At 42.7% G+C, this 15085-nt stretch overlaps 1 protein-coding gene across 1 annotated transcript in view; it reads left to right on the top strand.

The window, feature by feature from the left end:
• ksr2 (kinase suppressor of ras 2) overlaps positions 1-15085 on the top strand; it is a 396870-nt gene that overhangs the window by 350977 nt on the left and 30808 nt on the right. The window contains exons 17-18 of the mRNA XM_055655591.1: positions 6570-6666; positions 6850-6983. Coding sequence (XP_055511566.1) covers positions 6570-6666; positions 6850-6983 — 231 coding nt within the window. The remainder of the gene's footprint in view (positions 1-6569; positions 6667-6849; positions 6984-15085) is intronic.

Genomic DNA, 15085 nt, shown 5'->3' with positions numbered 1-15085 from the left:
TACAGTGGAAGTTTAGATTGCTGTGATCTAAACACAGTTTATGGCCAGCCAGACTATACTTGCTGGCTCTGGAATCCACTGTTGCCGCAGGCTTTGAGGCTGGGATGGCACCTCAGCAATCTGTACTCCAGCACATGGCTGAACCAGTTGCCTTGGGCAATGTCATTGGTTCCACTAAGAACAAATCTGTTGTCATTTCTCAGTCTGGCACCATAAATATCACACCCACTGCCACACCAATAGCGACGTTGCAGTTACCATTGAAACAACTGCCTCACATCACTGTTACTCATGGAGGGACGGTGCTGACCAAAGTCGGGTCATTTTGGTGCATAGCAGCCTAGTCACCTTTCATGGCCATCTGTAACAAAGGTATCAAAGGTATTTTATTGGTCACATTCACATACACCTAGGTGTAGTGAAGTGAAATGCTTCTTGCCATTTTGCAGCACATAAAGAAGGAATACAGACATAACATTAATAGGAGTTTTAAACATAAAGAACACCCCCCCACAATGGTTCCCACCATGAGGGAAGGCACAAAGTCCAGTCCCCAACCCCAGTTCACCCATAGTCGGGCCTATTGAGGCCTCCACAGTTGCCTCTACGGAGGCCCGATGCGCCAGGCCGTTCTCGCCGGGTGATGGTGCTCCGGCGTCGGGAGAGTACTCTCAGCGGCATGGGAACCCTGGAACGGCCGCTTCCGTACTGGAGGCCGCGGCTTCCGAAGCCAACAAGGCCGCGCCGGTTGGAACTCCACAACTGGCGATCTCATCTAGAGATCCCAGGCTCCCGGTATAAAGTTCAGCGCCGCCGCCCGCAGCTGGTCGCTCCACAGTCCCGCAGCTCCGCGATGTTTTCCTCAGCGATCTTCAGCTCACTGAAGCTCCAGCGCAGCGACCCGGGCAAGGCATCGTCCGCTCCGCAATAGCGTTCAAGCGCTGTGCCGCCGCCGAAGCCGAGGTTCTGGGCGGTCCCCGACAGGAAACGCCGCTCCAGGCCCGCTGGTAGGCCGCGAGGACAGGTCGAAGCTGCAGCCCGGAGAAAAGCTGCCTCTCCAACCAGGTAGGGACCCTGAAAGGTAGTTTCCCCCTTCCACCCCCCCACCCCCCACATAAAAAAGTCTAGACCTCCAAACAAAACACTTAACTAACTAAAATAAAAAATAAAAAGATGAAAAGACAGACAGCTGCTGGCTGGGCAGCCGTGCACAGAACAGCGCCCCCTACATGAGGAACATGTTCCTCTCCAAAGTGTTCCTCACCAACTTGTCTACAAAATTGAGAGATTTCTGCATGTGTGAAGCAAGACATGCTAAATGCATATTGAGGACATGCTCAAATGTTCTATTGTTAACTGATGGAGTAACAGGAATGCTAATTCGATACATTGAACCATCTGTCCTGGTGATTTGCTTGATTTTAGTTTCACAAAGCTGATCTTTATCAGATGTTAAAAGAAGCAAAACAACAACGATTCCTGCTGTTCTAACTGGTTCATGTCAAAGTCTCAATTTGTGATACTCAGAAACGTTCATATATTACTGGCATTGCATTAATGACCATTGTTGTACCACATGATGTTTCTTATATGGTTAGTGGGTAAAGAATGTATTGAGGTATCAAAGGCGAATGATGGATTTGTGAGTTTATGATGGAGTAGCTCAGTGGTACTTTAAAAACTCCTCGCGCTAACATGCTTACAGTACTAATTTGTTCAAGTCCCTCCTGATCTTACAGTCTACCTCATTGTGACCCTTACACTTTTTCTTTACATTCCCTTTCTATGTAGCTATAACTCTATATTCTGCACTCTCTTTCTTTCTCGTCAGCACAACCTGTGGTACTGAAGCATGGTTTGATTTACCCAGATAGCTGGATCACGTTTTTCTCAGTACATCTGACAATTATAAAACAAAGCCAATACCAATGTTATAATAATTAATTAAAGAGGTTATGATAATACTATTGGAAAATCACCATCAAATCAAGTAGTCAAAATGGCTTCATGAAGGGAACGTCATGTCTGACAGATGTATTAGAATTTTTTGAAGAAACTTCCACCAAAGGATGAGAGAGGGGAACCAGTGCGTGCTTTGCTTAAGGTTTTAAGTAAGGGTCTGTCAAGGTGTTGCACATTAGCTTAATTCACTGGAAAGAGGCAGAACTTTGGCTAACAGGCAAGAGTCAACTGGTAAGGATCAGGGAATCATTTTCATGTCAGCAACCTGTAATGAGTGGGTTATTACAGGGAACTGTGCTGTGACTTCAACTGGTTACAATATAGATAAATGACTTGGAGGAGATAAGCATAAAATGGCCATCACTAAAGCATCACTAAAATAAGTGGGAAGGTAATTTGTGAGGAAGATACAAATAGTTATCAGAGCGATATTGATAGGTGAAGTGAGTGAGCAAAAGACCGGTAGTTGGAGTATTATGTGGGAAAATGTAAAGTTCATTTCAGAAGAAAGAACAAAAGAACAGAATTATTTAAATGAGGAAAGATTATAGAGAACTGCAATACACAGATTTAGATGTCGATGTGCATAAAACAAAATAAAACAGACACCAGTGTAGTAGATTATAGGGGAGATGAATGGAATGTTTCTTATTTCAAAGGGGTTGAATTGTGATTGTAAGAAGATTTTATTGTAACAGCACACATGAAACCAATTCTATGGAACTACAAACAGCTCTGTTCCTCCCATCTAAGGAGAGATGTTGCATCATTGGGTTTCATTCACGGAAGATTCACTAGGATAATCTTGGGTACGGAGCAATTGCCCGTTTAGGACTAGAAGGTTAAGCAGGTTGTGACTCAATGGAGTTTAGAAGAATGAATAGACAATAGACAGTAGACAAAAGGTGCAGGAGTAGGCCATTCGGCCCTTCGAGCCAGATTCAACGTGATCATGGCTGATCATCCACAATCAGTACCACGTTCCTGCCTTCTCCCCATATCCCCTGACTCCGCTATTTTTAAGAGCCCTATCTAGCTCTCTCTTGAAAGCATCCAGAGAACCCGCCTCCACCGCCCTCTGAGGCAGAGAATTCCACAGACTCACCACTCTCTGTGAGAAAAAGTGTTTCCTCGTCTCCTGGCTTACTCCTTATTCTTAAACTGTGGCCCCTGGTTCTGGACTCCCCCAACATCGGGAACATGTTTCCTGCCTCTAGCGTGTCCAAACCCTTAACAATCTTATATGTTTCAATGAGATCCCCTCTCATCCTTCTAAACTCCATAGGGTACAAGCCCAGCTGCTCCATTCTCTCAGCATATGATAGCCCCGCCATCCTGGGAATTAACCTTGTAAACCTACGCTGCACTCCCTTAATAGCAAGAATGTCCTTCCTTAAATCAGGGGACCAAAACTGCACACAATACTCCAGGTGTGGTCTCACTACGGCTCTGTACAACTGCAGAAGGACCTCTTTGTTCCTTTATTCAATTCCTCCTGTTATAAAGGCCAACATGACATTCACTTACTTCACTGTCTGCTGCACCTGCATGCTTACTTTCATAGACTGATGTACAAGGACCCCCAGATCCCGTTGTACTTCCCCTTTTCCCAACTTGACACCATTTAGATAGTAATCTGCCTCCCTGGTTTTGCTCCCAAAGTGGATAACCTCACATTTATCTGCATTGAACTTCATCTGCCATGCATCTGCCCACTCCCCCAACCTGTCCAAGTCACCCTGCATTCTCATAGCATCCTCCTCACAGTTCACGCTGCCACCCAGCTTTGTGTCATCTGCAAATTTGTTAATGTTACTTTGAATCCCTTCATCCAAATCCAAATTGAAGGGCAATGATGATTCCTGCAAAGAGGGTCGATAGAGTAAATGGTTGGAGAGAATGTTACCTCATATGGGAGAGCCCAGAACCAGAGGGAATGTCCTCAGAATAAGGGGTAGCTATTGAGATAGAAATGAGGAAGTCTCGTCTGTTTGATGCTCATGAGTTTTTAATACTCCTTTTCACAGCTCAGGGACAGAGACTTGATGTAGATTCACGGCTTGGATGGATGGATAGAGAGATGAACTTGATGAATATGTAGCAGCCCAGGATCCTCTTGAAGGGATCAAAAAGCTAAAGAGTCTACTCCTGGTCCCACTTCTTATGGACTCAATTGTTCAAATACCCTGACATAACCTTTCAATGTATTTCTTGTACCAGTTTTCTCTAGTTTTATTTTCCAAAACAAAAATCAGAAATCGCATTGAATCTTTCAATAAGTTCCTTTTCTGAACCAGAAAACAGAACGTACCAACATTTACAAATTTTACCTGGATTCAGCCATAATGCGTTAAAGCATTAGAAGAGCAGAGTTATTTCTTCGAAACAAACCAATTCCATTTTGAAAGGAAGGGTCATTGTATCTCTTTGAAATATAATAACCAATTCAAAAAAACTGTCCAAGTTGAAGAAAAACCACAATAAACAGTCACACAGGAAGCATGAGCTGGCAGTAGCTACCAATGTGTATAATTCCTACCAAATTTCACTTGGGCTACAATAAAAGTTAATAATAGATAAACCCATTGCACAGGGAGATAGAATAGACTTGACTGCATCCCAATAATTTTCCTGACTTTCTTTTCCATTGTGTGGCTGTGCAAGGGAACCAAAGGTGAAACAATATCTCTCTGGCAGAGTAAAAACAATTCAACAATTTGTTGGTTTCATCTGCATAACTGAGAATCGTATCTTTGAATATTCTTTTGTTGTATAAAGTAAATCAATGAATCATTCCAGATAGGGATGAGACGCATGACTCATTTTCTGCTGAAATCTAATGCTTCAACACCTACTGAACACCTACACTGGGGGGAAAGATCACAATGGGTGAAAAAAGGACAGCATTTTACTGAAATTTGTAATATTTACCATTTTCTAGCGCTATCAATACTTTCCACTCCATTTTCCACATGCCAATATTACACTTGCATTGAATAAACACAGATATTGTGTTCGTAAAATAGCAATGAACCACACTGATCACAAATCGAACCCACCATTCAACAAATAAGATTGTGAACGTGTTTTAACAAAAGAGAAAAAAAAGACTTTTGGCCAATTCTTTCAACCCTTGAAGCAAGAACCATTCCCAAGGGGAATTCCAGGAGAGCCCCTGGAAGCAGCTGTCCTCCGGCAATAGTAGTAGCCTTCTAATGAACCTCAAGGGCTGCGTATTTACAACAACTATTTATTTTAATACTCATTGACAGCTCCATTGTAGCAGTTCAGAAGAAGGTCTGTCTATAACTGCAACTTGTTGGACTTTCTGTGGGAAAATTCATAGGGGATTCCCTTGCTCATTCACGGAAGCTGGTACAACCATCCGAGGGAAAGGGTTTTGTGACATTAACTTGAGGAAATGTGGAGGTGAGGGAGTTAATTAATGAAAGCTTGAAAAGCACATACAACTGGCACTGATGGTTTCCAGGTTTTATAGAGACAAAAATGGCAGGTCACCCTTCTCTTAGAAGGATGATTTGGAAATGTAAATCTATTCATGAAGCTGGTAACCTTTAACCCAACCTAATCTGCATATGGTTCCATACCAGGGCTCTGGAAATACAACAATTTAAAAATGTCGTCAAGTTCAACACTGAGATGAAGAATTTATTTACAACACCATTGTGTGTGACAGAGGATGAAGAACAGCTCTCAGGCCACTAATCCAATCCCCATAACCAGTAAACACTCTTACCATCAGATCCCTCATGACATTCAAAGGCATCTGGGATCAGTTGAAAATTTTCACCTCAATGGCGATCAGTCATTACACTGACATCATCACACATCAGACCATCTCCAATCAATCCCCACCTTCAGTTAACAGTCAGATCTGTTTGGCCTGCTCCAGTGTGCCTACCATTTGGCTGGAAAGTGGGCCTGTCAAACGCGCTTTCTCCCATATATGGCATTCGTGAAGCAGTAGAAGTTCTACCCAGATTCTTAATAAAATGCTATTGATTCACTGTAACCATTTTCCTGAATTGCATATGGAATGCCATTGACTCTGCAGGCACATGTATTATTCATTCATGCGAAAGAACATGGTGTTGGCATGATAACAGTTAGAGTACAATATATTCAACAGGTAAGCACATTTTGAGCAGACGCTTCTTGAGGTCTTCAATACCGAAATACTCTATGAGAATCTTTAATATCCAAGATTCTATATTTGGTCCTTTGTGCAAACAACAAGATGCTCTAAAAGGACATATTTTCAAATACTTAAAGATATTGCATCAGGTAGTTCCTTTTGCTAAACAGGCACCCAACCAATCCGATATACAAATTCCCTTCATTTTACATATGGCTGAATGACCTTTCCAATGGAATTATTTCTTCTAGTAGATAATTACTGAACCAATTTCAGAATTTTGACATTGAAAAGGATTTTTAATCTTTAAATATATTCCAGTTTGGAAGACTAATTATATTTGATCATTTTGTTTACAGCTGTATCACTATGTATTTCACTTCATGATTTATTTGAGTTAACCTCAAGCTTCTATTCAGTAATTTAGTATCTGTTTAATTGTTTTTTGCAGCCTCTGCAAAGGAAGAACTCTTTACTCTGTTGTAAGAGATGCTAAAATGGTGTTGGATGTGAACAAGACCAGACAAATTGCTCAGGAGATTGTAAAGGTGCGTAATGTTTTACAAGTGTACACCAATAGTGTGCGCCAACATCTTTATTTCACATGGTTTAACTTGGTTTAAATCCACTAGCTGCTGCAGGAAAGAAAGAAACTGCATGTATTTGTTTTATGCTACTTTGAGCAAATATTCTTGTGCACTAATATGAAATATTGTAATTTAATTTTTAAGGGTATGGGCTACCTACATGCTAAAGGAATTCTTCATAAAGATTTGAAATCAAAGAATATATTTTACGACAATGGAAAGATAATCATTACCGATTTTGGACTCTTCAGCATCACTGGAGCTTTGCAAGAGGGCAGGTACAGTGTTGCAATGCATTTAAATTACTATTATTATGGAATTTAGCAATTACGGGATAGATTTTAACAGTTTGTTGCGACAAAATAGGGAAGATTTATATTTCCATTTTTGGTATGCCTGAAAAGCAGACTTCCGTTGAAAATATTGGAATTGTGGGCCGCATAGATTCTTTTTAACTCTACTAAAGGTATTCTATTAAATAGTTTTCACTGCAAAAATACGATGCTGCACGAACAAGGAAGGCAGATTTTGAGGAAGTCTGGAACCCTTATCAGTTGACGGTAAGTGGTAAAACAAATGTGGATTATTGGACTGTAACTTCAATTGAGCTCCTGGCTTTACCAGAGATAGCTATCACTTGGATTCATTATGAGTTTACAGAAATGTATCATTGTGGTCTTGAAGGTGTGATCTTCTTGCATGGCGTCTACTACAGTACTCCACCACTAGCTCTTGTCTGTGCAGTCCAATCTGCAGTTGTTTGCTTGGGCCAAGCCACCACTCATTTCCAAGTTATTTACAAAAAACTGTTAAATGTTGGATTTTGTCTCTCCCTTGCTTCTTCTATCTCATCTAGATTTCTATTATACCCCAATTAATATTTCCACCTACACCAACTAATCTTTACGACTGTAATTCCGGCCATAATGTTAAAAAAAAACGAAGAAACTGAAGATGCATGCATTGAAATCAACATATTTATATTTGTACCAGGAAACAAACAGCACTCACTCTTAGGCACATTGTAGCCAACAGCTAGGATGAAAATATCACCAGGTGTCAGAGGTTATGGGGAGAATGCAGGAAAATGGGGTTAGGAGGAAGAGATAGATCAGCCATGATTGAATGGCGGAGTAGACTTGATGGGCCGAATGGCCTAATTCTACTCCTATTCCTTATGACCTTTTGAGATTCAGGGACAGTTTCTTCTCAGCTGTTATCAGGCAACTGAACCATCCAACCACAACCAGTTGTATAGGGCTTTCTTCTGCAGTTGTATAGGGCTCTGGTGAGACCACATCTGGAGTATTGTGCACAGTTTTGGTCTCCTAATTTGAGGAAGGACATTCTAGTGATTGAGGCAGTGCAGCGTAGTTTCATGAGATTGATCCCTGGGATGGCGGGACTGTCATATGAGGAAAGATTGAAAAGACTAGGCTTATATTCACTGGAGTTTAGAAGGATGAGGGGGAATCATATAGAAACATATAAAATTATAAAAGGACTGGACAAGCTAGACGCAGGAAAAATGTTCCCAAAGTTAGGCGAGTCCAGAACCAGGGGCCACAGTCTTAGAATAAAGAGGAGGTCATTTAAGACTGAGGTGAGAAAAAACCTTTTCATCCAGAGAGTTGTGAATTTATGGAATTCCCTGCCACAGAGGGCAGTGGAGGCTAAATCACTGGATGGATTTAAGAGAGAGTTAGATAGAGCTCTAGGGGCTTGTGGAGTCAAGGGACATGGGGAAAAGGCAGGCAGTTATTGATAGGGGACGATCAGCCATGATCACAATGAATGGCGGTGCTGGCTCGAAGGGCCGAATGGCCTCCTGCACCTATTTTCTATGTTTCTATGAAAGTGGGACAGGCCCTTGAGACTTCCCAAAATTACAGCACGTCACATTTCTCTGTATTAAATTATGTCAACCATTCCTCAGCCCACCTGGCCAAACAATCATGATCCTGCCGCAATTTTTCACAACCATCTTCACTATCTGCAATATCACCCACTTTTGTGTCATCTGCAAACTTGCTAGTCTTGCCATGTATGTTCTCATCCAAATCATTAGTAGATGATTGTATATATACATACATACATACATACATACATACATACATACATACATACATACATACATACATACATACATACATACATACCTCATTGCATGTCATTCTCACAAGAAAGCAGAACTTGAAGGATTAGGACTAGCACTTCTTTCTCTCACTTTATGTTTAAAAAACTCTAAATCTGGGAGAATATTTCATTCAATGTAAAAATCACATAACAAATATGAAAGACGAAAAAGGTACGAGTGAGATTAAAAACAAACATTGAATTTGTAAATGTCAACGTTTAAAAGCCAAGGTGATACTGACACACACCGCAATGAACAGGAAGGTTGGCGCTGTAATTAAGATGGCTAAAGCACAGCGTACGGCAAGTCCTTTAAAAGAGGGGAGGGGAGAAGGAGGGAGAAGGAGTGGTGACAACTTTTAAGAAGCCAGAGATACACGGGGGTGAAGCTCGGCGGACATTAACATTACCGGTCGATTATCCTTGGTTCTGAAAATTACTGCTTACATTTTTTTTCCCAATGAGCCAATGAAATTCACCGGTCAACACTGGCTACAACCTACGAGAACCTACGATCTCCTAGCAACCCAGTAGGACCTCCTTGTGACCCAACTACGGCACGAGAATTTGTGCTACTCTCCATGGCGGTTTCATTTTAGTCACCGCTAATTTGTCAACATGTTGAAAATTTTACGGCGACCATAATGAGGTCGTGTCTAGTTCCCAGAATGCGAGAACTCCTCACAACCATGAAGGCGACTCCCCGGCAACCACCCACGAACATGTGCCGACCATGTAGCGACTGCATAGTCTCCTGCAGTCGCCTAAAAGTCACCTAAAGGGCCTGTCTCACGAGCATGCGAGGTCGCATGCGGCAAGCGCTACCTAACGTGGTCGCTTGAGCCGTACGGCCTCGCGGAGCTGGTCCCGACATCGTGCGGGGCTCCGACAAACTGACACTGTCCAAAAATTCCGTGCGGCAACGGCCTGTCGGCCCGCAGCCGCATTGAGGCCGTATGCACCGCCTCTACGGGCATGCGCAACGTCTCGACGCCCTGCGCAACGTCTCGACGCCCTACGCAGCGTCTTGACGCCGTACGTCACGCGCGAACTTCCCGCGCATTCGCTCGAACTTCACGTCAACTCGTACGGGATCACTCGACCTCTGCACGGCCCCCGCTTCTGGTTTGGTCGCGCTTGCCGCATGCAGTCGCATGCTGGTGGGACAGGCCCTGTACGGGATCACTCGACCTCTGCACGGCCCCCGCTTCCAGTTTGGTCGCGCTTGCCGCTGCAGTCGCATGCTCGTGGGACCGGTCCTTAAGTGGGATAGACCCATTACTGCATTTTGTGTCTACAATCTTCAATGTACCTTATTAAAATTCTATTTAGGGATCAATTAATCTCTCCTACTTCCAAAAAAAGACACAAATGCTGGAGTAAGTCATCGGGTCAGGCAGCCTCTGGAGAACATGGATGGGTGGCATTTCAGGTTGGAAACCTTCTTCGGACTAATTGTGGGGGTGGTGGGGGGATTAGAGGGCTGCAGCATATGAGGGTCAGGACAAAGCATAGCAGATAATTGATAACTATTGCTTGCCCGACTTTGACCTGCCTATCCTCTCCTCCAGCTTTCTTCTCCCCCGGCCACAACCAGACTGAAGAAGGGTCCTAACCCAAAATTTTACCTATCCATGTTCTCCAGAAATGCTGCCTGACCTGCTGAGTTACTCCGGCATTTTGTGTCCTTATGTGTGTTAACCAGCATCTGCAGTTCTTTGTTTCATTTGGCCCTTCATGCTCAATTTACAATTTACAAAATGTAATATAACAGATATTCCAAAAGTCATATTAAAACTTACAGAGTTACAGAGAAAGGTTGAACAAGTTAGGGCTTTATTCTTTGGAGCGCAGAAGGTTAAGGGGGGACTTGATTGAGGTTTTTAAAATGATGAGAGGGATAGACCGAGTTGACGTGGAAAAGCTTTTCCCACTGAGAGTAGGGAAGATTCAAACAAGAGGACATGACTTGAGAATTAAGGGACTGAAGTTTAGGGGTAACATGAGGGGGAACTTCTTTACTCAGAGAGTGGTGGCTGTGTGGAATGAGCTTCCAGTGAAGGTGGTGGAGGCAGGTTCGTTTTTATCATTTAAAAATAAATTGGATAGTTATATGGACGGGAAGGGAATGGAAGGTTATGGTCTGAGCGCAGGTATATGGGACTAGGGGAGAATATGTGTTCGGCACGGACTAGAAGGGTCGAGATGGCCTGTTTCCGCGCTGTAATTGTTATATGGTTATATGGTTAAAACACTCTCATACAAATCTGTACATGTTTATTATAGTCCAAGAAACATCAAGTCGATTTAAAATGTGTGAGAGAGCAGGAAATGAAAACTGTAGGCTAATTACACAATTAATGTCAGTAATCAAGTTCTCTAAAAGGTTCTCATGACTATGAGACTGATGAACTTTAGAAATATTAATGCATCATTACTTTGCATTTACTATTGAACCGTACTTAATTCCAATATTGATAACTTGTATGAATATGGAGGTATGCTCCCGATGTTATTGAAAGTAGGATGTGAAGCTCGGATTCCCTGATGCATAAAGAAATATTTAGAAACATGCCAAGTCAAGGCAAATTTTGGTTTTACAAGTTCATATTCGCATGCATCATTTTTTTTGTGTATTATTAAATAACATTGTTTTGAAATGTGTTTAATAAATGATCTCATGATGTATCATTGGTCTGTGACCATTTTAATGCTATTGAATGTCATATTAGTCAGGCTTGCCTGGTTCAGTAGAATTCAGAATAACTCAGTGAGTAGTAATATGGCCGAACATAATCTACTTACACTTAAGATTCTATTTAGTCAGGAAGTGAAGAATGAAAATAGAGAAACTGAATTTAATCTGTTCAGTGCTAACAATATATTTAACTCTGATCATTGGATTGTGTTTCTCACAGAATGTTGTTGTAGGTTGCTGGGTTGCAATGGGAGAAATTCCTGGAAACATGGAAATGTAGAAGAATATAAGCAGGGGTTGGCATTTTGGCCTTTTGGCCTGGTATGCTGCACAACATGATCATTGCCAAACTTCTGAAGGAGGGTCTCGACCCGAAACGTCATCCATTCCTTCTCTCCAGAGATGCTGCCTGTCCCGCTGAGTTACTGCAGCTTTTTGTGCCTATCCGGTTTAAACCAGCACCTTCAGTTCTTCCCTACAAATTCTATCTCATTACCATATTCCCCACCTTACTCCATGCCTCGTGATGCATTTTGTATTTGGAAATCTATTCAGGAAAATGTCCTCATCAGCACAGTGTGGTAGAGAATCAGACTGAAGAACATTTCCCTCATCTCATTCTAAATGTCTTACCCCCATGGCTGAGACAATGATCTTTGGTTCCTATTTCCCCCCAAATCGCATACAGTATATTTCAATGGGATTCCTTGTCATTCTTCTGAACATCAGTGAATACAGACACAGTCACTCAATCTCTGTTTCTGTGACATGTCATCCACAAAATCAGTCCCACCGCCAGTCACACCATCCCATTCCCACCCCTTTCCGCTTTCCGCAGAGACCATTCCCGCCGCAACTCCTTCGTTCACTCATCCCTCAACCGATTCCCACCCAAACCACCCCCTCCCCAGGTACTTCCCTCTAAAACTGCAGAAAAAGTAACACCTGTTCCAACACCTCATCCTTCACAACCATCCAGGACCCCCAGCAGCCCTTCCAGGTGAGAGAGACATTTACACATACCTTCTCTAACCTCATCTCCAGCGTTCAGTGCTCACTATGTGGCCACCTTTTCATCAGCGAGACCAGCCTAGATGACTGTTTTGCCAAACATTTGTGCTTGTTCTGCCAAAGCCTGCTAGATCTCTCAGTTGCTGATAGCCCTGTTCCATGGTACGAGTTCATTCCAAGAGCTCTGCCGAGTTTTAAAAAAATCGAACTCGTAATAAGCACGGTGAATGAACGTAACAGGTACGTCGGAGCTCGGGGACGTTTCTTAACGGCTCGTAACGCTAACGGCAGGTACTCGGGAAGACTCGCTAATGGCAGGTAAGCATGGGAAGACTCGTGAAGATTTTTCAACATGTAACAACATGTTTCAACATGGTGAAAAATGTCCACGAGAGCCCCGAGTGGCCATCACCGTAAATCTCCGAGTTCAAATCAGGGCAAACTCGGGAGAGTTCTTGGAATGAACTCGTACCATGGGACAAGGCTTTAGCTGTTTTAACTCTTCTTCCCATTCCCAACCCACCTTTCTATCCTGGGTCTTCTCCACTACCAGAGTAATATCACACACCAACTGAAGGAACAACACCTCATATTCCTTATGTATAGCTTACAACCCAACACTATGAACATTGAATTCTACAATTTTAGGTAACTACACAACAATAACTCCTTCCGCCATCTCCTTCCACCTATATCCCTTCCTCTGGCTTCATCTTTTGCTGCTCCTCGTTCCTTACCTTATCTCTTTATGTCACAATCATTTGTCTTCTTCCCATCTTTAGCCTTTTTCTGCCCATCTGGCCATCAAACCCCCCTCACCAGTAACCACCTTTCACTTGCTTGGCTCTTGACCAGCACCCACCACTCATCCATCGGTTTTACCCCCTACTCAATCAGTCTGTAGAGGGGTCCTGACCCAAAGCATCGCCTATCCATGTTCTCCAGAGATTCTCTGATGCACTGAGTTGCTCAGAGCTTTGTGTGTTTTCTAGTGAATTTTTGATGCATCCTACTGTGGAGACCAAATCTACTTCAAGTGTCACCTCAACAGGGTCCTGTGATTATAATATCATTGCATAAGGTTTTGAATACAGAATTAGAGTCTGACTATAATGACTATATAATGACTATCTGTCGTCCCACTACCCGTGGGATGACAGATGACACAATGGGCTAAGTGTTCGGCTGGTGACCGGAAGGTAGCTGGTTCGAATCCCGCTTGGAGTGCATACTGTCTTTGTGTCCTTGGGGCAAGACACTTCACCCACCTTTGCCTGTGTGTAAATGTAATGTAATTATGTGAAGCACTTTGGGGTCAATGCAAGTTGACTAAAAATGTGCTATATAAATAAGATTATTATTATTATAAATCTGTATTCAAAACCTTATGCAATGAAGACCAACTCATTATTTGCCTTTGTACCTGTTTGCTTTCTGTGCATCAGGGCACCTGGATTGATTTGCACATCAACATTTCTCAAATTGTCACCAATTAAGTAACGCTAACTTTCTTTTTTTTCTGCCATATTATATACCTTCACATTCATCACATCTAATGCACCTGTCATGTATGTGCCCACTCATTCAAGTGGTGCCTTGAAACCTCTGCATTTTCCTCACAACTCACAATCCCACACAGTTTTGTGTTGTCAGCAAACTGAGAAGTATTACATTGGTTCCCTTATCTAAATTTCTGTTTAGTTTAAAGTGACGAACTGGGACCTGCAACCGAAGTGGCGATGGTTGAAAACCTCAAATTCCCAGGAGTCAATATCACCAACAACATCTCCTGGACCATTCACATTGAAGCAACGACCAAGAAAGCACACCAACACCTCTACTTCCTGAGAAGGCTTAGGAAGTTTGGCATGTCCCCTATAACTCTCACCAACTTCTACAGATGCACCATAGAAAGCATTTGATCAGGATGCATCACACCTTAGTTTGGGAACAGTTCCATCCAAGACCGCAGGAAATTGCAGCAAATTGTGGACGCAGCCCAGACCATCACACAAACCAACCTTCCTTCTATTGACTCCATTTATACCCCACGCTGTCTAGGCAAGGCCAGCAGCATCATCAAGGATGAGTCGCACCCTGGCCACTCCTTCTTCTCTCCTCTCCCATCAGGCAAATGGTATAAAGTGTGAAAACGCACACCTCCAGATTCAGGGACAGTTTCTTCCCAGCTGTTATCAGGCAACTGAATCATCTTACCACAGCCAGAGAGCGGTGCTGAACTACCATCTACCTCTTTGGTGACTCTCAGACTACTTAATTGCACTTTGCTAGCTTTTCCTTGCATTAAACATTATTCTCTTATTATGTATCTATACACTGTAAATAGCTCCATTGTAATCATGTGTTGTCCTTCTGCTAACTGGATAGCATGCAACAAAAGATTTTCACTGTACCTTGGAATTCTCTGCCACAGAAGGTAGTTGAGGCCAGTTCATTGGCTATATTTAAGAGGGAGTTAGATCTGGCCCTTGTGGCTAAAGGGATCAGGGGGTATGGAGAGAAGGCAGGTACAGT

This window comes from Leucoraja erinacea, chromosome 25 (genome assembly GCF_028641065.1).
Source record: "Leucoraja erinacea ecotype New England chromosome 25, Leri_hhj_1, whole genome shotgun sequence".
Lineage (NCBI taxonomy): Eukaryota > Metazoa > Chordata > Chondrichthyes > Rajiformes > Rajidae > Leucoraja > Leucoraja erinaceus.
This window is presented reverse-complemented; position numbering and strand designations above follow the sequence as displayed.